Genomic DNA, 24,903 nt, shown 5'->3' with positions numbered 1-24,903 from the left:
CTAAAATCTTGTGCTGCATGAAGATAAATACTGCTGTAAAATAAACTGTTCTTTATCTGAATTTCATGGCAACACCAGGCCTAGTTTGCTTCTTAACCTCAATAATATTTGGTTTATTAGACTTACACTATTTTACATCGTTTTCTGTACTTTCTGCAGATATGCTGCAGTAGTAGAAAATGTTGACCTTTTAAATAGAATTAATTTTATTCATTGCCAACTTTTTTTTTCCCCTAGTTTCAGGCAGCAGCAAGAGTGTTCCAAGCCCAGGAACTCTACAAAGGTCTCGCAGCGACATTGATGTTAATGCTGCTGCAGGTGCAAAGGCCCGCCATGCTGCTGGACAGACAGCTGGAGCTGGGCGCTTGTCAGCAGCTGGTCTACCTCCAGGATCTTATGCTTCACTAGGTAAGGGAAACATCTCTACAATACTGTGAAATATTTTTTGAGGTTTTTGATCAAAAAGTTACAGGAAAATACTTCTACATTTGAAAAATTGTCATCATTTTTAGTAATATTGGAGTATTGCAAAAGAGTAGGTGTTCTGAAATAAGTTACCGGTTTTGCTAGATGTTTTATTTTACTTGTGCTGAAAGAATGCCGATGTAAGGAATGTGTCCATACTATCCTCTTTATATGTGTTAATCTGGGATTAATACTAAATGCTGGAAGGAGCAGTACCTTCACTTAACAGCAGGTGGTGATCATGGGGTTTTTTGTTTCTAGAAGTAATAGGGAAACGAGCGTTAGGACTCTTGATTTTCCATTTTTCTCAGCTCTTCAGCTGACTATTTTACAACAATGCTAAAGAGACATCTTGGCAGTAAGTGGTGGCTTCTTCACTTAATACAGAAGTGTTTTACACAGTAGTATACAACATTGATTTCATAGATTTCTTTCTAAGCATTGTTGATGGAACTATGGGTTTGTTTTTTATCTAGGTGACAGTCTTCATTGGTAGGAATACTTGCTCTTAGACATAAAGTGCTAAAAATTATAAGAGTGCAGAAAAGTATTTGGTGGTGGTGGTGCTAGATGGTAGTGAGGAGGGTAAAGGAATGTGGGCATGTTTTTGTTCTATTTAGGTTATCCATACGGAAGGGTAGCAATGGGGGAAGTGAGGCTCAGTGTTGACAAAACTGTTAGTTTTTTCTTCTCAGCTTATGTGACAGCTAGATCACCAAGGAGGTGATGTCCTAATGTCAGTATTGCCAAAGGTGATGACAAGAGAAGTGGAGAAACAATACAGTTGTTCTGATTTTCTTGGTGTTTGCAGAAACGTGAGGATACGCTTAGGCTATGGTTTCAAAGTTTTTGGTTGTGCTTTTTTAAAATAAAATTTAAGCTAAAAGCTATTTCAAATGAGCTGATTCTTTAGTCATCAGGGCCTGCTTGAAATGGTTTGAACACCATTGATTTTAGGATTAAGTTTGAGTGTGTGCAATCCTGACTAAAAGGAATACTTGCTACTTGAAATAGTAATTTCGGGTGTGGGCTCCCTCTAGTGCCCGCAGGGGAGTGAATCACAGAACCTGCTGGGTAACCAACCGGTGGACATCAAAGTTAGAGTTTTGTTGGTGGAGGAGATATACTTGTGGTTATTGCTTGAGGAATTCTCAGTTTCTCATACCTTAATACTTAAAAGCCTGAAATAGATGGGAAGATTGTTCTCCGAGATCAGAGTATTGCCTAGTCTCTTTTGGTGTACAACTGGACATATTCTGAATCTCAGACAGAGCTGGAGTTCAGCTATTGTGAGAAGTAAAAGCGTCACAGCATGGTGGTTAGAATGGGGGGAAAAAAGTCAAATGGGAAACAAAGAGAGAAATCTCTCTCTGTTAATCTGTTGTCTTCATGCTGCTGAAATGAAGGAACTACTTTGGTCTTAAAGAGTTTCACAGAAAATAGCTCTTGATTAGAGTATTGGTTTGCTTTCAGAATATTTTAAGCAATATGGGATTCATGTCCAGAATTTTGTAAGCAAGGGTTAGGAAGGGCACAGAGGTTTTTAGGGAAGTAACTAGTCGTGCTTTTAGGCAGGAAAATAATAGAAATAAATAGCTTATTCTCCTTTAGTTTATAGATTTGATGAGTGGGGGTGGGGGAGAGGAATAAATAGGCAGTAAGTCCAGGTCATATTCTTTTGAAGGATTTGAGTAGCTGGAAAGCTTTGCCTTGCTAGCAGATGCACTAACTTGTGGAGAATAATACAATATTGGTTTGAAATGGCAAAATAATGTGATACTAGCAATGTATACTAAAGTCAATTCATATTATAGGTGGTATAAGGGCAGTGATAGTCAAGGAGACCAAGGTTTGTTTACAGTCACAGAAAAGCAGTACTGCTTGATTGATCTTGGCTCATTCTCCTAACAACTTTTTAATAGTGGTAAGGTAATTTAAATGACACATACACATCCCCTCTTACCTATATAGAGGGTGTGACTGTTGTGTGTTTGGCTATGGATTAACTATGGAATCCACCTCAAAATATTGTTTGCTCTTAGTTTTCCAAAGATAACCTTAAAATGAAAGGAGTGTGAATCCAAGCAAGTGCCATGTTTCAGAAAATGGGCTGATTTGTAAACTTCTCCCCTCTGTTCATTTTAAGGGGGTTGTTTATACTAAATCCAAATATGGCACCTTAAATGACAGAATTATCAAGATAATGCTGACTATGGTACTAAAATGCTTACAAAATGTTAGTGTATTTCCATAATGCTTTCCACATCTTTTCAGGTGCTGCAGTCAATACCAAAATAAATAACATAGTTTTGTCTGGATCTTGAATTTATTTTTACCCTTACTTACAGAGAAACATCCACCTTTTGCTTAAACAGCTGCGAAATTTAGAGCCTTAGAGGACCACAAATTCATGAGCATAGTAATCTATAATTGTCTCTATCCATCTCTTCTGTTTTTATTATTAATAGTAGAAGTCTTGCTTATTTATGGTTGGGGTTTTTTTAAAGACTATTCTAGAAGCAGGAGGACATTCTTTAGTTATTCTGAATATTGACTATCTTTGACATCAAAGATGTCAAAGGAGGACACTTAGGCTGTAATTATATGTCTCACACTAAATGTTTTAATTTTGATTGTTACTGTCAGAATATGTATGCACTACCTTCCAGCTGAACTGGTAAATCTTTAATGCTTTTAAACCAGAGTGGAACTTTCTCCCATTTGTCCTTTGTTGTTATTGTGATGTCTTTTTTCCCTCCTGTACCTTAGCCCAGGTGGGGTTTCATGCTCAGTAGCAAATTTACTAAGAAACAGAAATATTGTGGTTCAGTAATGATATAAATATGTACTGATGCTTCAGTAATGGTTGACATCAAGCATGAAACAGTTTATAAAATATTTCGTTGTAAGATTTTGCTTAAATCTGGGTAATACGGAGAGATTCAACATGTGCAGGGTACTCGTACCCCATTCTGCAATTTTCTACTTTGGACTGAGAGAAACCAGCTTTATTTAAGGTAGCTTATACATGCATGAATTAGATAAACATGTCTGCTGTATTTAATATTAATGTATTTTCCTTAATTAATGTTTTATGACTCTGCTGTGAACACCTTTATTCTAACACACTAAGTTTTCCATGTTTCTTTGCCTGCTTTATCAACAAAGAGGATACTTCTGACAAGATGGATGGTAAGAAATTGTTTAGTCTGTCCTCTAATTCTGTTAAATATTTAATAAAGTGTCTTTTATGTAAAATTACTGATGTTCAATAGATTTGTCTGTTCACTAACAAAATACTATGCTGTTTTCATTAACCCCAGTGTAATCTTGATGTCTTAATATATGTGTTGTTATTGCTGTATTTGTCAATGTTTTTGATTGGTCTCTATTAGCAATAGAAACTTTATCAGAAATTGGACATTACTCCTATTTTTTTTTAAAGCTCTATTAATTACAGAGCAATTCTGTAATCAATACATGGGTGGTTTTTAAACTAGCTCTAGTTCCATGGTGTTTCATAGCTTTACCTGTAAAGTCAAATTTTTTTACTTCTTGGTAGAACAGCAATGGGAGAGTAAAAGATGCTTGACCACATAATTAAGGGTTTAAAAAAACCCAACACAAACCTAAAATCTTCTATTTCAGAAGTACTCTATCAAAATCTAGTCTAGTTACATCACTTTAAGTTAATCCTGTAATACAATGTAATTCTACTAAATAGCTTGTTAAGAAGACCTACCTGATAAAATAGCATACCGAGTAGTCCAGTTAAGTTTCAGTGCTTACTTTTTCTTAATTTACTGTATTAAACACATGGAGGAAGTTTTTACCCTAACTGCAAAGCAGTTGAGAATCAGGCTTCTCATAGCAGTTGTCTATTTCAGGTGTGCTTAAGTAGTGTTTCCCCTATAATAAAGTGACAGGGTCCCAGCTTGATGCCTGATAATTCTAGTCCTAATTTATCGCTGGGAAATGCGTAACAAGTCAGTTGTTTGTTACTTAATAGTTCATGTCATGTGTTTATTAACAGTGCATGTTTTAAAGAATGAGTAGATTACTGGAAGCAAAGCAGGTGTTGTTTTTCATAGAAATGAAAACAGTAGGAAGGTAGATCTCTAAAACCCAGAATCCTGAATCATTTTAAAGCACAGATTATCAGTTTCATGAGAGATACTTTTTGGAAGAATTTGAGACATTTTTGAGTATTGCAGATGGCAAGCCTACTTTAATAAAATGAGGGGGGTTTGTACAGGATAGTAGTGTGTCTCGCTTATTTCCATATCAGATTTCCTTGTGTTGCATGTAATAAGATTTCTTTGTAATTATGTGTGCTAGACACTTCATCTTGAGCTTTTTCATGTTGCCACCAGCAATAAAGGTTCTTACGGCTATGTGTATAGGCTTTTTCTTTTGTTCAGACCAGTAATCACAACTAAGGGTGTCCCACAGGTCTGTTTAAAAACAATAAGGCAAGTGTTACACAATTGGTCAGAATAACAGAGGGTTTTTTGTAGAGGATATCTGTAGCGATGATGTGTGAGACACAATGAACAGAGCCTAGCTCTCCAGCTATAGTTGCATGATACAGCTGCTCTGATCTAACCATCACCAGCAGGAACTAACAGTTTTCCTTTTCCCACTAATCCTGGCCACGTGTTCTTACTACTTCTTTCACTAATGCCTTGTAATACTCCATTATCAATCACTGTAGGTGAACCAACTGCAGAAAACTGATTTCATAAAACAGAAGTGAATTCTATTCTGTTATTTAGCTTTTGGAGCTGACAGTGAGCCTTTAACCATCCAAACCAGGTGATAGCATAAGGGTGGAGAGCAAGGAGAAGCAGAACCACCCCTTTTAGAAGCAGCTAGCTGTTAGCCTGGCTTAGGTGTTGCATGGAACCTGCCTTCCAAGATCCAGCTCTGGAAGAATGTTGGATTTGGAGGCTGGGGGCGTAATTTAGGGTTTGGGTTGTTTTTTTTATACAGACTGACAAATTCGATGTGGAAAACTTTGAGGCACACCTACATACATACTACTGTAACTGATTTTTGTGAAGAATCATTGAAATTTACGCTGAATTAACTTTTTAGAGGGAGTTTATAAAAATAGTGCCTTGAAAATAGTATAATACGAGAAAACCGTAGCCAGGTTTGCTGAGAAAGTTAAGTTCAGGCTAGACAAAGACACTAACGAATGATTTAATCACTGTAGTTCTCTTACCAGGCAGAAATGGCATAGTGTGAAAACAAACATGGAAATACCCTTTGATTTTTTTTTTTTTTTTGAGGCATTTAACATTTTTATCACTGCTATTCCATTATCAGATTTGTTTCAAAGGAACCTAGAGAGAGGATGGACTATTGTTTAGGTAGCTTCCCATCAATTCCTACGTACTGATGACAGTAAAAAGATTTGTCCAATTCTCATTTTGTCATAATCAAGCCATGTTAAGCTTGGCGTACTTGTTCAAGTGTGATCTGGTTTCAGCAAGCTCATACTACCTCCGCTTCCCTAAGCAAAACTTGATCTTGTGCATGTAGATCTTCAGAGTTCTCATGGACTTAATTCAGAGAAATCCTCCTTCCTGGCCATTCCTATCAAGTTATCACTGTCCAGTGTGGGAAACACTGTCCTTGTGTATTTTTCTCTGAGATAGTTTATAATAGTATGTTTTATATTTTCGGAAGAGCTTGCACTAAAATATTTTCAATGTCTGTATTGATCTGTACATGTCATTTTGTTGACTTATCTCAGATTTTTTTTTTTTTCCTAATGATTTTTTTTGCGGTTTTGTAACAAGTTTGGAAGGCAGCGCTATATACTATGTTTTTGTAAATCACTAACAGTATAGTATGGATGTTGATAATTTTGCTTCAGTTCAATAATGGAGTTGCAACACAAAAGCTTTATAACTCTTGACTTGATAACATTTGTCAAGATTCATAAGATTAATCTCAAAAAGGAACTGGAGAGACACACTATTGTTTGGAATATCATGTATTTTATTATTTTTTCTGTTTAGGAACAGCTTCTGAAGATGGTAAGAAAATATTTTGTTAGAATAGCTAATATTTTCAGTTTCATATTTTCATTAGTACAAATTAAGCTTTACAAGTAGAATGTGGTATTTCTGGGGCTTTGTGGAGGTTCATAACTCCAGATAGCTTATGCATCTAATACTTGGTTGTCATGTAATATTTTTAAATTTCTTTTGCTTTTATTTTAATTCTCAAGTACTCATCTGCTATAGAAGTGTCATTGCTTAACATTTTTAGTGTGAAATAGGAGCTTTATAATTTTGCATTTGTGTTTTAAAGCAAATCTTGTCACAGAACATTTCATCAAACGTGTTCATGCTGTGGAAAGCAGGTGCTACTATTACTCATCTCTTTGAGATTTGGGAATCCATTTTCAATATGCTATTAAGATTTAAACCTGTCATTAGTGAATGATGTAGAGACTCCAAATGAGTTAACAGTTCATTTGCCTCACAAATACAAACTGGTTTTTTACCTTGATAAAATTGAAACAGGTTCCAAGCATAATTTAACATAGTATCGAAATAGTGGCACTCTGTATTCCTAAGTTTTTGGGCCAAATTCTGAACACAGTTACATGCCTTGCAGTCTCACAGCACTCAGTGGGTAAACATTGCCATTGCACAGGGATAACTAGTAGAGTTTGGACTTGTTAATCTAACCGTTCTTGTTAGCATATTGTTTTCTAATAGTTTAGTGAATAACCTCCTTTATCCTGATTCTCTTCTTATAGACTCTCATCTATGTCTATTCCCTCTACTTGGATGAATAATATTAACTTGGTTGGTCTCCAAATTCTCCTGTGGAAAGCCTAAAGAGGCTAGAACTAAATAACAGTGTGTGTACCTAATTCTTCTGGGTCAAATATTGACTCTACATGTCTAGAAAATATTTTAATTCTGCTGTTTTTAAAAGTGGATTATTTGTTGAATGAGATCCACCCTGTACAAGCTTTTTGGGTTTTGTTCTTGCAACTTAGAAGAATTATGGTTAGATGTTTTTTGGTTTTTCTTTCATTTTTCTGTTGTTTGAGAGGTTGGCTTAGGACATGTAGTACACAAGTCTACTGTTTTCATTTATGAATGATCTTTCAGTTACCTATAATTCATCCAACTGGGGTCTTCCTTTCTTTCACAATTTCCTTGTGTACTCTGGATGTTATGAGGAACATGGCTAATAATGCAGAAGGGCTTAACCCAGAACCAAGATGGTTTGGCATTCTAGAGAGAAGTGAATCAATTGCTTTAGTTGTAGATACTCAGTTTAATCTATGTCTTCCTCATTTCTATCTGTTGAGGAGAGTAGTATTTCCTTACACCATGTGATGTACTGTGACACACTGAGAAGTACTTAAGTGTACTTTGTAAAGTGCTGTAAAAGGCTTGGGAAATCCTGCAGAAGTCTATATGACTGCGGCCTGGAAAACAATACGATCTTCAGTAATAAGAAAGCTAGCATTTAGATTTTTAAAAAGAGGAGTGAAGTTGGAAAGATACCTCAGAACCCTATTCAAAAAATAGTCCACATAAATTTTGTAGTTCACAACAGCAAAAGTACCACAAGTAATCATGAGAAGACTGTGCCTCATACAGGAACATTAGTGTATGCATTACCTATTATATTTAATAAACTTCCCTTTTAAAAAATATTATCAACCTATTTATGTTGGAAGCAAAAACTAGCTAGCTAGTTCAGGGTGTTTAAGTGATAATGTGTAAATTGCTTACTGAAACATGTAGCATCAGACAAGTATTTTGATTCCTTATGTACTAAGTCCTTCAAGGTATTCAAATTTCTACTAATTATCCCAAACAAATTTTCACCAGTTGAGTTACGTTATGCTTTTTTATCTACAGAAACTTAAGAAAATATTAGTAAATGCTACTGATACTTTGCTCTCTACATTACTGTGAAAAACTGATTTAATGCCTTTTTTGTTTTATAGGTCGTGTACGAACAAAACTTTCAACACCTTCTGTTGGTATTGGAAATTCTAAAACAGATTCCAGAGGACGGAGTAGAACCAAAGTGGTGTCACAGTCTCAGCGTATGTATTTTCTGTTTGTCAGTTATACCTGATAAAGAGGCCAAATGCTTAAGCATATATTCGTTGACCAATGGATACAGTCAAAGTTCATTTAAAAAAAAAAAAAGCTACATACTGAGTTGTTGTTCTGTGCCTTAGGTTCATCATCGCCAGACAAAAATGAAGGTATTTTTTTCAGTGTTTTGGGTCAGTGGTATTTGCATGCTTTTCTAATTCATGTTGTTTTTCTCTGGACAAAATACTAGGTTAGGTCTTAGTTTGACAATTAGATAATGTAGCAGGAAATTAAATCTACCCTTCAATTCTGTCTTCAATTATAACTTCTCAACATTCTTTTCCCCCCTTTCTGACCTCATCAACACCAGTAAACTTCTATCAGTTAAATTTGACACATGGACAAGTAATACAGAAGAATGGGTAGGCTGAATGGTGTCCTCAGTGTTACCTGCAAAAACTAATTTTTTGTTTTTCAAGAATTCTTACTTTTCAGCCAGAAATACCTATTTTCATTTTAAGCTAGGCACTACTCTAGCTATTGGATATATATTCCTTTTTTTTTTTTTTTTTTTTTTGTATTGCAGGTGTTACTTTTATTTAACTCTCCTTTGGAGTAAAAATACTAAACCCTAACTTTATAATCAGTTACTTAGCTTATATTGAATCAAAGGGTTAAAACAAGCAATTTACTGTATGTCAGCTAATCCTCAGTAATTTTTTATGTGTGTTTAGAAACCAAAGCAAATGCAAAATTTCCAATCTAGCTGAGGACTCTGTCAGTAATTAAAAAGACCTGATTATCTCACGTTCTTGGGCACTGGCTGACCTACAGCAACTTGTTCACACATCAGATGTCTCCAACAGATATCTTCTGACTAAGCTCTGTAGTATTTTCAGATTCTTATCTTTGTCCAATTAAGTGAAATGCAATGAAATTAATGAAAGGAAGACAAATCAACAATAAAATTAAAATAAACTAACCAGTCCTATAGTTTGTCAGGTCAAATGTTACAAACCCAGTAAATTATACATGTTTTGAATTTTCCAGTGTAATTATTTTGCTATCAGTAACCATATACACTTTCTTTTAATAAAAGCCCTTAATTCTATGTTTAACAACAGAAACATTTATCATGAGAGCAATGACTGCATTTATCATAAATAGAATGATTTTAGAGGTTAAAAAAGGAGGTAAAAGAGTTTTAGGGTTATTTCCCTCGTAGCGTACTTCCCATGCAGTTTTGCATTACTTCAGTTTCCAGCAAATACAGTTGGTTCAAGCCTGATCCAATGCTTGCAGGTTTTGTGAAAGAAAACTTTCAAAAAATCTAAACAGATAAATATAAAATAACAAAATCCAATAACAGAAGTTCTAAATCATTTTTTTGCTTTGACAGTGCTGTAATCCCACAAATGTTTGTAGGATGAGAGCTTGAAAATGAAGTCTGGTTATTGGCTGTGACAAAGGTTGTGCAAAACTTGTTTTACATTTTCAGTGTTAAGATGACTACACTATATCATAAGCAAAGAATATTTGGATTAATAATTTAAGGAGGAGGGGAGATAACAGTCCTGTCAAATCACTTTTTCCCATTATGAAAAGCTGTAAGTAGTATCTGTAACACTCTTTTCCTTAGTTTTAGGAAAGTTCTGAAGTAAGCTTTTTGAAAATATATTTGTACTTTTATAAGATTTGGTAAATTCTTAAAAACTTAAGGTGTTTGATAAACTGTTGGGGGGGTAAATTTAGGCAGCAGTATAAGACACTTGTGATCATCTTTGTCATATAAAATTAATTAAACTGACTGTACATTCAGGGAAACAAACTAAAGCTGCTTCAGCTTCTTTTTACTAATAATGACAGTTTTTCTTTGAAGAGAATTCATTTTTGCACAGTATTAATGTCTAAAGATATAAGTTGAATTGATACTGAAATAACTAGATTTGACTGCATGTGATGATGTGTAAAAGTTAAATGCGTGAATGCATCTTTACAGCCTTTTATTACTACTTCTGTTCAGAACAGATGGCTTCAGATATCTCTTTATAACCTGTCAGTGGGGGAGAACAAGAATACTGAGATGTTTTAAGGAAGATAAACAGGGGAAATAAAAATGGATAAGCAAAGGAGAATTGTTAGGCACTGTATGCCAGCTATTTATGTGACTGAAAGTTCCACAGCATTGTGGGGAGTGAGATGCTTGATGTTTCCATACAGGGGTTTGTTTTAGTTCCCCAGCTTATAATAGGAAAATAGCTTCATATTAAGAGTTAAGCTTTTAGTTTTTAAAAACCACTGTAACACAGATGGTTTTGTAAATTTAGGGTTACAACTATTTAGCACTTTTGTTCAAAGATCATTTTATGAAAGACTTGCAAATTTGAATGCTGTTACAAAAGATACTTTTTTAGGGTTTTCGAAGCCCTTTTCTATTTTTAAATTGTAACATAAAATAAATGCATATACAATCTATAGCTCATTATTTTATTCTATGGAAGAAAATGTTCCAGGTAATTCAGCAAGGTGTGCTAAAATTGCATTACCATCTTCATTCAGAGAAAAAGAATTAAATTTCTGAATGGAAACAAATTCTTACTTTTATACTTCAGATGAATTTTAAAGAGCAAAACCTGAAATTCTATGCAAGTCTTTTCAGTTGTGCCATTGTGAGGTTTTTTGTTTTTTTCATCCACCGCACCTGCAGCTCAGTTCCTTTACTGTCTGTCTCAAAAAAAAATGTTTTGGCCTTGCGTGTAATTTTTGTTCAGCTGTTGAACTTCTTGAACCTTTTTGGCAATGTAGTATTTTGTTAAAGTAATATGAAAGCTACAGTTTCATGTTTAATTGAAATTTAATTCTTCAGTATTACCCAGTTGTTGATTAGAAAACTGAAGAATTGTAATTTGCTTGTGCAGCTTTGCTTCATCTGCTTTGTACATATAGCATCTGAGTTCAGTTCTTCAACTGTGGAAGCTACTTAAAAGCACTGCTTTAGCGTAACCCCCTTGTGGCTTTTTCTCCTCTGTGAAATGACTAAAGCTTTCTTATTTCCATTTGCCATCCATTTTTTAATCTGCTCTGCTCCCTCCCTCTTCATGGATTATAAACCCCTACCCTAATCCTGCCTTTACACTTGTTCAGGATCACAGTCTGCTAACCCCATTGGTGGTAAGAGTCTACAGAATTTGTGTATACATCATTGTTTGATCACCTGTTTGACATATCTCATTTGAGGACCCTATTCAGCAGAAATTGTGGGTCACTTTTTTCCATATGCTGCACTTAAGTAATTGGATGTTATTTAGAAGGCAATAGATGGGGGTAGGGTTGTCATTTTGGAATACTGTTTTAGCAATCCTTCTTTCATCATTCAGTTCGTTTAGATCTGCTATTGGTGGTAGTACTGACAACAGTATGCCAATGCTGTTATTAGCATAATATTTTCAGGACATTAAGCTTCATTTGGTTTATTTATGCTATAGTGGTACACTTTGCAGGTCAGACAACAGAAAGATAAATGAAGTATTAGAATGAGAGGTTGCATTTCTTCTGTATATTCTGAGAAGAGTAAAGTTTTTCACGTTTCTGACCTCTTGAAGAAAATCTTCGAAAAGTCTCTTGCACGGTGAAACCTTCTACAATATTTTCATTGTGTTAGAGGTACAAAGTATTGGAAGCTAGGAAGAAGGCATAGTAATATCAGGTCTCAGCTGAGATGTCCTGATATGAAGAAACTGCCAAACCCTTAATTTTTGGAGACCACAGCGATTTTATAGATTTGCCTATTCTTTTTTTGCTATAGAAGTTGTGCTTGTTTTTTCCAGGCTGTGTAATATTTTATTTGTAATTTCTGCTGAATAGGTCCATAGTTTGGAAAAGGGATTTTGCTAAATAATCATTTCAAGTTTGAATTCAAACAATGAATCTGAAAGTATATGCATGGAACATCGTTCTAGTTTTCTCTTTTCCACCCAGCGTATGTTTCATTTTGTTTGGGATTTTGTTTTTCCCATATAGTTATGTTTTAATCAACTTGTATCTTTTTTTTAAATGTGCCTCATGAGAAGTAACCCATAAAACTCACTTGAGATGTTGCATGTTAAGTCTGTAGACCTAGTAGCATGGCTGTGGTCATACAGGTACACCAATATTTTTAAAAGATTAATGAAAGGTTTGCATCTGTATGTAACTAACCTTTGGTAAAAATTATGTTTCACTTTTCATCTGGCCAGACTTCTTTTGAATTCTGTAGCTAGAAGCAGTATATGTGTATCAACTGGTGGTATAAATACGATATAATTGGAGAAGAATGGATTCTTTATTAGGTCTTAGAACTTAAATTTTCTGCAACTGAAATATGAAAATTAGGCATCAGTGAGCAGTTTCTGGTAGTGACTACAGTGTGTTGAACATTTATAGCACTTTGTAATGTACGGTTTTGATTAATAAAAATATTAAATGCTTAAATATGTCTTGATCATTTTTTTTAGCTTGTTTAAAACTAATTGAAGAATTTCTTCGAATTTGTGGGGTAACCTCCACAGACATTAACATGAGTATTTTAATTGTCTTCAGTGACATTTTATTTAACTTCTCAGAGAGTAGTGCTTGAAGACCCCATGCTTTTAAAAGCAAGAGGGAAGAGTTTATATGTTAGGAAGATGATGTTATTTTATTATTTGGTTGCATTGAAAGAGCTGGGATAACTATGAAATCACTAGTTTAAAGTCGTTTCCTTTAGCTTTCTAACAGTTCTTTCTTTTAATAGAAAATGTGATTAGTGAGACCACGTAGCTTAAAAAATGAACATACCAATGTTCATTCTGGGGACATTGGAACTGTTGCTGAAGACTAGAAATACTTGTTACGGTTTCTTGAGCGTATCTACTGCTAAATACGATGCCAAGTGCTTCCTTGCATTGATAGTTTTATCTAACTTGTATGTAGTGTTGTTATAACTTGAACCAGGGTTTTGTATTTCACATTTTTACCTTGTAAGTTTTTCCAGACCATTTCAATCTACCACCATTTTCTTACTAACTTCAAGCATTTTTTCCTTTTTAACCATGGTTGTTTTATCTTCTATGCTGTTACTTACACTTACTCATTTTGCCTTCAGCTGGCAGTAGATCTGGGTCTCCTGGAAGAGTTTTGACAACCACGACGCTTTCCACTATGAACACAGGAGTTCAGAGAGTGTTAGTGAATCCTGCAACTGCACAAAAACGAAGTAAAATCCCACGAAGTCAGGGATGCAGTAGAGAAGCTAGTCCTTCTAGATTGTCAGTAGGTAAGAATCACTGAATAGTGCTCTGTTTCTTTATAGCCTTCTTACTTTTAAGTGCTGGATATGTACAGCTTGTGTTTAGTTATAGGTGGATGATAAGATTAGAATACATATTGATAAAAGTCTAAAATGTGCCTGTTTTCTGAGGCTAGTCTTGGATATACATGGCAGTTTTAAATTTAAGCTGAAGGTTCTAATTTTTTGCTGTCATAATGCAGTAGTTCTTCTTTTCCTCACCTCCCTGTCTTCCTTCTCTTTCTCGCTTTTCTTCACTTAATCGTCACCCCCAAAATATCCACATTCATTGAATGAAAGTGTGACAGCATTTTGAAAATATTATTTTCTTCATTACTTCCCTGTGTCTTCAGAGTATGTGTGTATATGTATTCTTCTATGATACAAAAATATATGTTGTACTACTAAAGTGTAATCAGGTTATACCGTGAGGTTTATCGCAAACAGTATTATTGAAAAATACCAGTTGATTTTAATGGTATTGCTGCTGTTCTTTGTTTTGTATTTTGATTTTTACCTTATCTGTATTAACTTTTATATTTTCCTTCTTTAGAAAGCTGTGGGTTTTTTTCATTTGCATTGCTGTTGATTAACTTGATCTTGAGCACAAATTTTGAATCAATACTCTATTCACATTTTTCATTGCTTGTTTCCTCTCCATCCTTTTCAAGAGGTTTTTCAACCGTTCTGTAAAGAGTTGGTGAATCCCCATTTTTAGCAGTGCGAAGTAATAATTTCATTGAACTGGCTACACTTAGTGTAATCCAGCACAATCAGGAAAGTGTGTGGAAACAGTTACGACTTACAATATGACACAATTGTCAGTGTCTTTTCTTAGAAATACGTCTTTGATCTTACTGCAAAACAGAATTGCATTAAAACTGCAACTTTTCTTATGTCTTCTCCCTTCTGTGCTGCTGTTTGTCTGTACCCTGAATCATACTAGCACGAGGCAGCCGCATTCCTCGGCCTAGTGTGAGTCAGGGGTGCAGTCGGGAGGCCAGCCGTGAAAGTAGCAGGGACACAAGCCCTGTCCGCTCTTTTCCACCCCTTGGTAAGTACTCAGAGTCCCTTGTTGTGCATGGCTGTCTTTGCCCTTCGTTATTTGCACCTAACGAATCCGTGCCTCCTTCATTTAGCTTGTAGCTGGCCATCATTATTTTCCCTTCCTTTGGCTCACTCACCACTTACTTCAATGGAGAATTGACCAATGTGTGAATGGGTTGCACACTTGAAAAATAAATGCTTTGCCTAGTGTTAGTCTTACCTTAAATACCAAGTCTGGAAAGGTGTGAGACGTGCAGTGCCTAGAGACTTTTTTTTGAAAGGGCACTTCTGCTTTTGGAAAGTTTTTTGAAATTATGTGTTTCTCTCTTTATTGCAGCACTCATTGCTTGGATGCAGTTAGATAATCCGTTTCTCACTGACCAGCTAGAGCAAATAGTGTGGCTGCCATCTTCTGCCTTTCCCTGCATCAACACCCAGGGTCTGCTAGTATTCAAAATTGCTCCCTAGTCAATCAATCATTTTGATGTATAAGAAGAAAATAGGCTTCATTTTATATCTACTTACCTATACTGTCATCACTGTATTAGGTGAAAAAATGATAAAAATTTTAAGTTTTTGCTGTTAAAGCAAGTAAATATGATGATGCAGATAAGGGACCAATCTACTGAAGCAGAACTGTATTCTGAGACTGCTCTCCATTTTCTAAAAATGAACAAGGCAAGTAGCAGAGTCCTTGTCCAAGTAGATGAACCAAAGTACAGTTCTGAAGTTTACTTTCAATCTTTGTAGAACAAGTGATAAGTAATTGAAGTAGCAACGGTTGTTACATAGGAAAGAAGAGAGAAGTTGAAAACTTAAAAATTCACACGTGTAGCCATGTTCAGTCCTCATTCCTAGAGCTGCAATAAGCAAAAATTTTGTTTCCACTTAGTATTTCAGCTTATTGGTCTGACACCTAAAAGATTTTGCAAGATGGTCAAGCTGTTGTCTGTTTCTGAAGTGTTAGTAAGGCATAGGAACATCAGCTTGTAATTACTTTAACATGTTGTTGGTTAAAGATTAGGGAAGCTTCTCATCTCCATGTATCCTTGTCAAGGTTACTGTGAAGTTGGTAAATTTTGATAAAAGTCTTTTTATCAAAACATAAAAGGGGTTTGGAAATCTTTTTTTTCATTGTTTGGTAATAGGAAACTATCTTGTAAGATTGTATCTGAAACTGATCTGGTTTTGGTGTTATCTTTGAGTTAGTCTTCAGTATGTATCCCTCTTCTTGTGTTTGTTCAAGTGTAGTTTACACTTAAGGACTTCGTAATACTAGCTGTTAAACATAGTCTGAAAATAGTAAATCTCTGGTTTATATCTCAAATTGAGGCACCCGACTGTACTCCTAATTAGCATTGGAAGTCTACTGTGGTCTGTTAAGGCAGTATGCTTCCTGTCAGCCATGGGGTTTTTTTCTTGAAAGTACAGATTAATTGGATGAAAGCTGTTTCAATAACTAATATTAATTTGTCCAGATGCTATTTAATTGGGAAATCAAATTCCATAAAAGGATTCATTAGTAAACTTGTCCTCTTTTATGAAGACACATCTGGCAGACTGTCTTGTAGTATACACTTATCCTCTCTTCTTTTAGAAACGAGGGTATTTTCTACATCTTTTTGTGCTTCTTTTGCTACCTTATAGCTTGACTTCAATTGCATGCACGTGAGATCTGATTTACGTTTCTTATTTGGTCAAATGCTTGTTATCTTAAGACACCCGTATTAAACTAATACCGTAAGCTGGGTCATTGAGACAGATGCTACTGGAGGTTTTATTTTTATTTGTGGACTTGAACTTTTGTATCCAGCTATCGAAACAAGTATATATACAAATACAAAAGATTGAATTGTCTGATAGCACAGAGCATGCAAAATAGCATGTATATGAATTCAGTGTTGTCAAAAGTTTAAAAAAAAAAGGGGGGGGCAGCTATACCTGGAATAAATGAGAATTCCTAGGATTCCTTCTAGTATGACTTCTTATTTGAATGATTTCAAAGATGATTTGGTGGTTTTTGGACCAGTTTTATCTTATGAGATGCTGTTAAATTCTATGAAAAATACGAAATTCAGTGTTTTTCAAGGGTACAAGTGGAAGATGAAATAAGGCAAATTCAGCTCTGTGTTTGTAGCTAGAAACAGTTTTACACAGGGTTGGAGGGGGAAGTGCAATTTGTATTGCATCTTGAGTCTCAGCAGAGAAATTTTTGCTTATAAATGCTAAGCCCTCTGGGGCATAAAATGACCCAAATGCTACATAATTGCTTCTCTGTATACATTGGTATGAAGTGTTATGTAATCTCACATCTTGGTATAAGATTATAAACAGGGAGATAACAGCTACTCGAGAAGCAAGTGATTTGTAATTCATATGGAAGTGCCTATTTTTCTGTTGCATATAGTTAATATTAAATATCAGACTAGTATAATTCCCATGTTTTAGCCAAGAAATTATGTTATTTTGAGACCATTTAAAATAATTCTTAATTTGATTAATCTTTTTAAAAATGAAACAATAACAGTAAGTACTTGCACAATTTCTACAACTGAGGGGTACAAAGAATATTCTTGAAAATATACTTTGGAATGAGGTATGTTTGATCCAATACAGTGCTTCCTTTCACTGTCTTAAAAACTTGTCCAGCATATTCCAAACGTATACAGGATCATCTTGAATTACATGCCTGAAGTTTGAATGTTTCATTGCACCTGTAATTTTCAGGGCTTGTTGGTGAAAAGCAGTAGAAAGGTTTATCGTATTATTGCTTATACTTAAAGCTCGATCAGCCTTGATGTCTGTGTTTTGACATCATCTGTCCTGTCTCCTTTTCCATGTTGAGACATACTTCATGAAGTATTCCACAAAGCATTGTTTGCAAAATAAAACTCCCTAGCTAAACAACTTCATGCAGGTTTAGTTTGAAATAAAATACGTTGCTGTACCTTGTGTAAGGAGTAGAAAAAAAGCAATGTTGTTTCCAGGACCTTTACAGGACTTGGGATCATGGTGTGCTTCCCCAGATGTGATTTGGTCTGTGTCAGGTTTATTTGATTCACATCAAACTCTTAAATTGTGTATGTTAATCAGAGTAAAGGATGATTCTTTGTTTCTATTTATACTGCTTTATGTATCCAAAAGGTGTAAAATATTTGTATTTATGGTTATTTAGTAAGTTACAAGATTATATCTGGGGTTTATGTCACTGTGGGTGGACATTTGAATTCAAGTTAAAATTGTCAAAATCAGTTTCATTTACATGCCTGTAAAATTCTAACTTAAGTGAACTGAAGAAAGAAGATGAATTGAATTTAAAATTCCTTGGTTTAAGAAAAAAAAATATTAGCAATGGTGAGTCAACTTTAGAATCGCTAAAAGACCAGTTTTATACAAGTGCCAAAAGGAAGAGGGTACTTAGCTTTATTCAAAAGTCCTTAAGGATCTTTGGTACCCACTTTCCATAAATATAAAGAATCTTAATGAACTACAGTAACTAACATAAATGTTTCAGCTTCACATTTTATTTATTTAAACAATGCAAATGTGAAATATTAATAGCATTACATTTTTTAACTTTAAATTAAAATTTAATAATTTTAACTTTCATCTACATAGTAGTGAGTTTTAACTGAGGTGGTCTTATCTGCATATAGGCAAGAACTCAAGTTTATACAAATTGTCAGCTGCTAACACAGTAAGTTCTTGCAGTAGTCACTTTTTGCAGATAATGTTAGATACACGAGCCCTGGCTTTAACTTGAGCGCATGGAATTGAGTTAACGCTGCAATGGAAGACCAGTATCAGAGGAACTTTTTAGATATTTCTGAGGATTCTGTTTGTGTGTGTGTGTGCACGTGTGTCTATGCATTTTTTTTCTTCTTTGAACTTAAACATACTTGCTTTTAATCTGCTCTTAATATTTTAAATTTTAAAAAGTTATGCATGAGTTGTCCAGCATACATAAACCTATATAATTCTATAGAATCATATTGTATTTAGTCAAATAACTTCTCTGAAGCTTTTTCCTTCTGTGTAATACTCAGTTTCTTTGCTAAAGCTGAATCTTTGATAAATATTCTCTTGTTCATCTAAGCAACTATTGCAGCACTTTGATTCCATAGTAATAGATAGGGTTTATATGATCCTGTTATTGCAGCTTCCAGACATCACTCCAGATCCACTGGTGCCCTCTACGCTCCTGATGTTTATGGGGCTACAGGTGAAGGATGAGTACACTTTGCTGTCATCTGTGCAGTCATCCTGGATTTTTTTTTCCCCCCACCTACTTGGTTATTCTCATAGTTCAGTTTTTTAAAGCATTGTTTATATTAATTTGAGTTTTGTGGTTTTAATAATCCAGATAGATGTGTTTATGTTGCTAGATCTCGTCTCCACCCTCTAGCGTTAATACTTTTCGTCCTTAACAACAATAATTTTTTTGCTTGCAGAAGAACGTTTTTTAGTTTTCCATTTTTCAGTATTTGTAGAGCATTCTTTATGCATGTAGTTTTCTAATCAGCACTCTCATTAGCCTTCCTATTGTATTTATTTTCTTTCTAAATGAAAACAAAAACCCAAAATGAAGACAGTAATTTACAAAAAAAAAAAAAAAGGTTCTTTCAATTAAAACCATTGTTTTGTGGGTTTTTTTCCCTGTGATACTGCAATAGAATATTGTATATGGTGCTTTTTTTTTTTACTTGATTTCTTACTTTTCTCTGTACTGCTAAAGAATTCAGAATTAAAATAACCCGTATTTTAGGCACTACATAATTTAGTAGAAATGTTAAGCAAAAGTTTTTCTTCTGCTTGGGTTTTTTTAAGTGAGTGTGGTATTAATGTCCCACGTTGCTATTCTGACTGAATTCTTTATATTCATTTTTGTTGTTGTTATAACAGGTACCGGCTTTGGAATTAGTCAGTCGAGTAGATTGTCATCATCAGTTAGTGCTATGCGAGTTCTGAACACAGGTTCTGACGTGGAAGAGGCAGTAGCTGATGCTTTGGTAAGAATCTCGCACTTAACTTGTATCTTACAGACCCTTAAAATGTTTGCTATCTGTATGTTAAAGTATGCAAAAGAACTTGTCATTCATTATTGTATTGGCTTCTAGGTGGGGGAAAAAGAGAAACTGAATTGTTAGAGCTGCAAATTATTCGAATTTTTGTTCTATACAGAAGTCTTAACTTTTGAGAAATACAGAGATTTTTCCATGGCAGACAGAAGTAGTCTTGGACTGTTTTGTTGGAGTGGCCTAAGGAGCCATTTGAGCGGGTAGGACTAACCAGCAGTTTCCGACAACAGCCAGACAAACTTCGGGATAGGTTGAGCTGGGAATGATTACAGCTAAAGCACTCTCCTTATCATAAGCCTGGGTTCTGTTTAAAGTTGTTCTGTCTGTGAGATTGATGCTGAAGAGATGAACTGGTGGCTTGGCAGGCAGCATTTCATAAGTTTAGTTTTTGTTTTCTTTTGTTTTCAAAATGACTCTGAATTTAAAACTGGTTATGCCATTCTCTTTCTTAACCTTCACTGTTCTTTGAAAGGGTGGGTTTGGCTCCTCTACATCCCTGCCCTATTTAGCCAAACAGACCTTATCATGTATTTTGCTATTCTGACATTTACATCACCAAGCTGAAATCTTGAATTAGTTTAAAATACTGATGCTCTAAGTCAGATACATTTTTATCGGGTATTGCATACTACTTGCATATCATTAAATATTTATAGGTACCTGTTATCTAGTTACTAGAATGTTTTAAGGAATTTGTTATTACTTTGTTTTAACAAAAAGTTTATTTGGAACATTAGTAAAAAACTACAAATTAGACTCTTAAAAAATGTAGTTATAGCCAGATATGACTGGATAGAAAGAAACAAAATTTCAAAGCAAAAAAACCTGAAGAACTCTCATGTTCTTAGTCTGGCAATTTATTGATTTCTTGGTTAATACTGTTGTCTTGGCACATTAGTTTAAAATCTGTGTGCCTTCACTGGCATAGACATCAGGATACGTGTGAAATCTTGGTTAAGAGGTCATGGTGAAATTGAGTGGGTTTTCCCCTTTCTGATATTGTAAACTTGCAAAAGGTTTTCAGTGTTCCTGGGGAATGTTAATTAGTAAACTGGAAGTCAGTCTGGATTTTGGAATCAGGAACAATAGAAAAGCAGTCCATGAAACATGAGAAGTTTCTGGCTATAATTTGAAAGCCTGTGCTCTACATTTATCCACACTGGTGCTACATTAGTAGCATCATCAGTGCTAATGGTGCACTAATGCACTAATAGTGAAAAGTATCATTAGTACTTTGAGCAGCTTCATAGCTTGTTAAAATTTAGCTGGGCAAAGTATGTGGTAAATAATAAAAATCGAGGAGAAGATCATGCTTCCAGTGACTGCTCTTGAAGCTTGAATGTGTCCTGCTTTGTTGAAGTAACAAAGTTTGTTCATAGAAACTGGTTTGTATTACCTGACCCAAAAATAGCATGATGCTTCGAGAGATGTTAGAGCAAAACTTGTTTGTATATTTTACCTGAAATCTGTCATTACAAAGAAGGATCAAGAACAGCAACATTTTGTTACTGCAGTATTTGCATGCCTTGTTGCCTACCATGCTCTAACGGGCTGTCCTGTACAAATGGCTCCATTTAGCTGGATATCTGATTATGAATGCTCTTCTTGTTTTATCATAGACTGAAGCCCCACCCTCAGAACAGTGTTTTGAAAAGCTAGGATGTAGAGTACTGACAGATGTAATATAAAAATGGGAAATATTCTGGATTGTAGTATTATTTTTATGGTATGAAAAATACTCAGCCAGTTATAATACTGCTCAAGCCAAAGGGATATCAGCCTTCTGGCAAAGATTGGGTTTGAATATAAGACGTATGAAATGCACCAATATGGTGATCTCTACATATTTTTGTACCTCTTACTTTAGCACAGTCCTTGGCCTTGCGGATTCTATTTCTTTAAAAGAATGTCTTTTAACTTACGGCAACCCTTTTAAAAAATGTTCATCTTTGTGATTTTTTTCCCTTCCTTTTTTCTCTTACACATGTATGTATGCTTGTTTTGTTGACAATAAGGTTGCTTGATATGTGATATATTGACTAGTTTGTATTGCGATACCCTTTAAGTTAGTCCACAGTAAAAAATAAGAATCCCGTGCAAATGTCAATGATAATTAAGGGGAAAGCAGTATCACCACTTCTTTGAGTATGTAATGAAACCCAATTTTTAAATACTATCTTCAACTACAAAATTTGAATGGCAGAGTTATTTTGCAGAGGTGTGTGTTTTTCACGTTAAGATAGGTAGCCTATTTTTTTTTCCTCTGGCCTTTGGTATGTTGTTTTGTTTTGTTGGCTTGTTACTGTTTTTAGGGGATTTGGGATTTTGCATTATGTAATTAATTTGAGGGGGGGATATTGACTGCTGTATTAATTGCTACAATGACAAAATTGAGATATTAATATGAAGTTAAAGAGATGGAGAAGTTCATTGTAAAATAAAGTTTAAATGAGGGTTTTATACTTTGATAGCAATTGACTGCATGTGTTAAAGTCTTCATGCTCAAATATCACTGCATAAGACACAAAGATTTTGACAGAGAAGTCTTTGTGACCAACCAGCAGATGATGTGTAATATTTCCCTGGAAATGGAAGCTTAGCAAACTACTTCTTGGCAGTGCATGATAGGCTAATCAGATACCGAGAACTAAGAACAAAATTTGCAATAAGACGATACGTTTTTCAGTGGCAGGTAGTTTAATAGTCACAATGCTGCTATGCCTTACCTTCCTGTTCTCAATTTCTGTTTCTTTTCAATAATTCACTGCTAACAGCTCTTAGGAGACATACGGACTAAGGTATAGAAACTATTTTCCTTCTTCAGTAGTTTAATATTTTGCTATTAACATGCTTGATACAAAGTAAGCTAAAATGACAGAATAAGTGGGTTTAGACCTTATTCTTATATTCTGTAGCATATATAAAATTATTGAGTGAAAGAACTTAACTTTCAATACAGTCTTTATGTCATCCTATAATGCAATTTTACAGATTTTTACAAGTAAACTTCCAGTTGAATGTTTCATCAAATATATGTCTTCTCTGCATTTGCTTTGCTTTTATATTTGTAATACTGCACAAGCCATACTTCTTTAAAATATTTTTTTTAACTCTGTTTGACCTGTTGAACAGTTGGAGCCATTTGTCACTGCAGGGAGTAGGGATCACACCAATTATTTGAACTGTTGGTGTTTCTACTGGTTATGGGTATGTATATACTTTCTTTTTGAAAATCAGTACTAATGGTGGGTGTTTCTGTGCAATAGAAGAAGCCTGTGCGAAGAAGATACGAGTCCTACGGGATGTACTCAGATGATGATGCCAACAGTGATGCATCAAGTGCCTGTTCAGAAAGGTCCTATAGCTCTAGAAATGGAAGCATACCAACATATATGAGACAGACAGAAGATGTGGCTGAAGTTCTAAATCGTTGTGCTAGCTCCAACTGGTCAGAGAGAAAAGAAGGCCTTCTAGGCCTGCAAAACTTACTAAAGAACCAGAGAACATTAAGGTAAGAAGACATATTAACAGAAAACCATTTAATTTCAGAGTTGAAGTGAAGCAAGGGAAGTAGGAAAGGAGGCTAATGTTCTAAAGAATACAGAAAGTTGGGGAGAGGCAAAGCGGGGGGTGTGTCTGTAAGATGGGGATAGGAATGAGGAAGCTATTATCACTTCTGGCCACTAGTGTATAGGATCTTTTTTAAAAAGCTTAGTTTAAGAAATTGAATGTAAAATCAAGAGAATTCTTACAATACAAAATATTCCTGAAATGCTTGCATATAGTATTGATGGAAGGCCTTTATTTTTATTTATTTTATTATTATAATATTATTGTGATTACTGTTATTATTACTGTAATTATTCAGAAGAAACAGTTTACTACCAGGTGCTAAGTATACCTTTTTCGTTATCTGCCCTGTTAAAATAGTTTGGACTGGTTTAATATATGAATTAGAGACATTTCTAGGTTGAAAGTCATTTCAGACAAAATCCATTACATTTTTATCCGTGTCATAAACAAAATGCTTTTTTCTACTTTGTTTACTAGATTATTTGATTCAGTATTGACAGCTGATTTCACTGATTGCTATGCATTAGTGTTTTGGTAGTACTAACAGGGGAGTTGACTAATGTATTGTTGTCACTTTGACAGTCGTGTTGAGTTGAAAAGATTGTGTGAAATCTTCACAAGAATGTTTGCTGATCCTCACAGTAAGGTATGTTTAGTTTTTTCTTACTTGCAGTAAACATTTGAAAACATACATTAATAGAAAACCAGTTGCAGTAAAATGTCAGCAGTATTTGCACATGTAAAAATTTCACAAATGGTATTCTGTAAGTAGTTGATGATATCAGATTTCAGTCCATTTAATTTGCAATTTTGAACAGGATAATTTTCCACCTTTTTTGCAGAATAATTGAAATTAAAGGTTAATTTCATCTAAAATGCATTGAATTTGTTCAACAGTTTGTGCTCAAAATTTGTAAGTATTTTGAAGAAGACACGTTGTTTATAGAGGCCACTTCAACATGAGTAATGTTTTTTTCTCAATTAAAAGAGAGAGGTGCTGTAAGGCACCTGGTGCAGTAATTTAAATCATGAAGAAAGTGGTTGGACTAAATCGTACATGATGAGTCTGATTGAATTATACCAAATGTGTACTTACATATTTTCCAAGGTATTTTGTATTGTCATAGCTTATGATGTCTTCCTCAAATTTCTGGGATATTGGGGCTGGCAGTTGAGACTGCTGATTAAGTTTTACAGTGTTGTTAGTATTCCATAAGTAAGGAGGAGACTACAATTCACTATAAAAGAAAATGTGATCTTTTATTCACTTTTACCTAGGTAAAGACCCAGTATGGATGATGTAACAGGGAGAATAATCCTTCTGTTTTCTAAGACCATTAAAATCTTT

General features: G+C 34.7%; 1 protein-coding gene across 1 annotated transcript in view; it reads left to right on the top strand.

The window, feature by feature from the left end:
- The window catches only part of CLASP2 (cytoplasmic linker associated protein 2), an 84,559-nt gene that overhangs the window by 31,561 nt on the left and 28,095 nt on the right, over nt 1–24,903 (top strand). The window contains exons 12-21 of the mRNA XM_010291711.1: nt 238–408; nt 3,634–3,657; nt 6,495–6,512; nt 8,456–8,557; nt 13,675–13,845; nt 14,804–14,911; nt 19,064–19,126; nt 19,807–19,913; nt 23,249–23,493; nt 24,138–24,201. Of these exons, the coding sequence (XP_010290013.1) occupies nt 238–408; nt 3,634–3,657; nt 6,495–6,512; nt 8,456–8,557; nt 13,675–13,845; nt 14,804–14,911; nt 19,064–19,126; nt 19,807–19,913; nt 23,249–23,493; nt 24,138–24,201 (1,073 nt within the window). The remainder of the gene's footprint in view (nt 1–237; nt 409–3,633; nt 3,658–6,494; nt 6,513–8,455; nt 8,558–13,674; nt 13,846–14,803; nt 14,912–19,063; nt 19,127–19,806; nt 19,914–23,248; nt 23,494–24,137; nt 24,202–24,903) is intronic.

The sequence above is a fragment of the Phaethon lepturus genome, unplaced genomic scaffold (genome assembly GCF_000687285.1).
Source record: "Phaethon lepturus isolate BGI_N335 unplaced genomic scaffold, ASM68728v1 scaffold11677, whole genome shotgun sequence".
Lineage (NCBI taxonomy): Eukaryota > Metazoa > Chordata > Aves > Phaethontiformes > Phaethontidae > Phaethon > Phaethon lepturus.
Note: the sequence above shows the minus strand (reverse complement) of the source record. Positions and strands in the feature narration are given on the sequence as shown.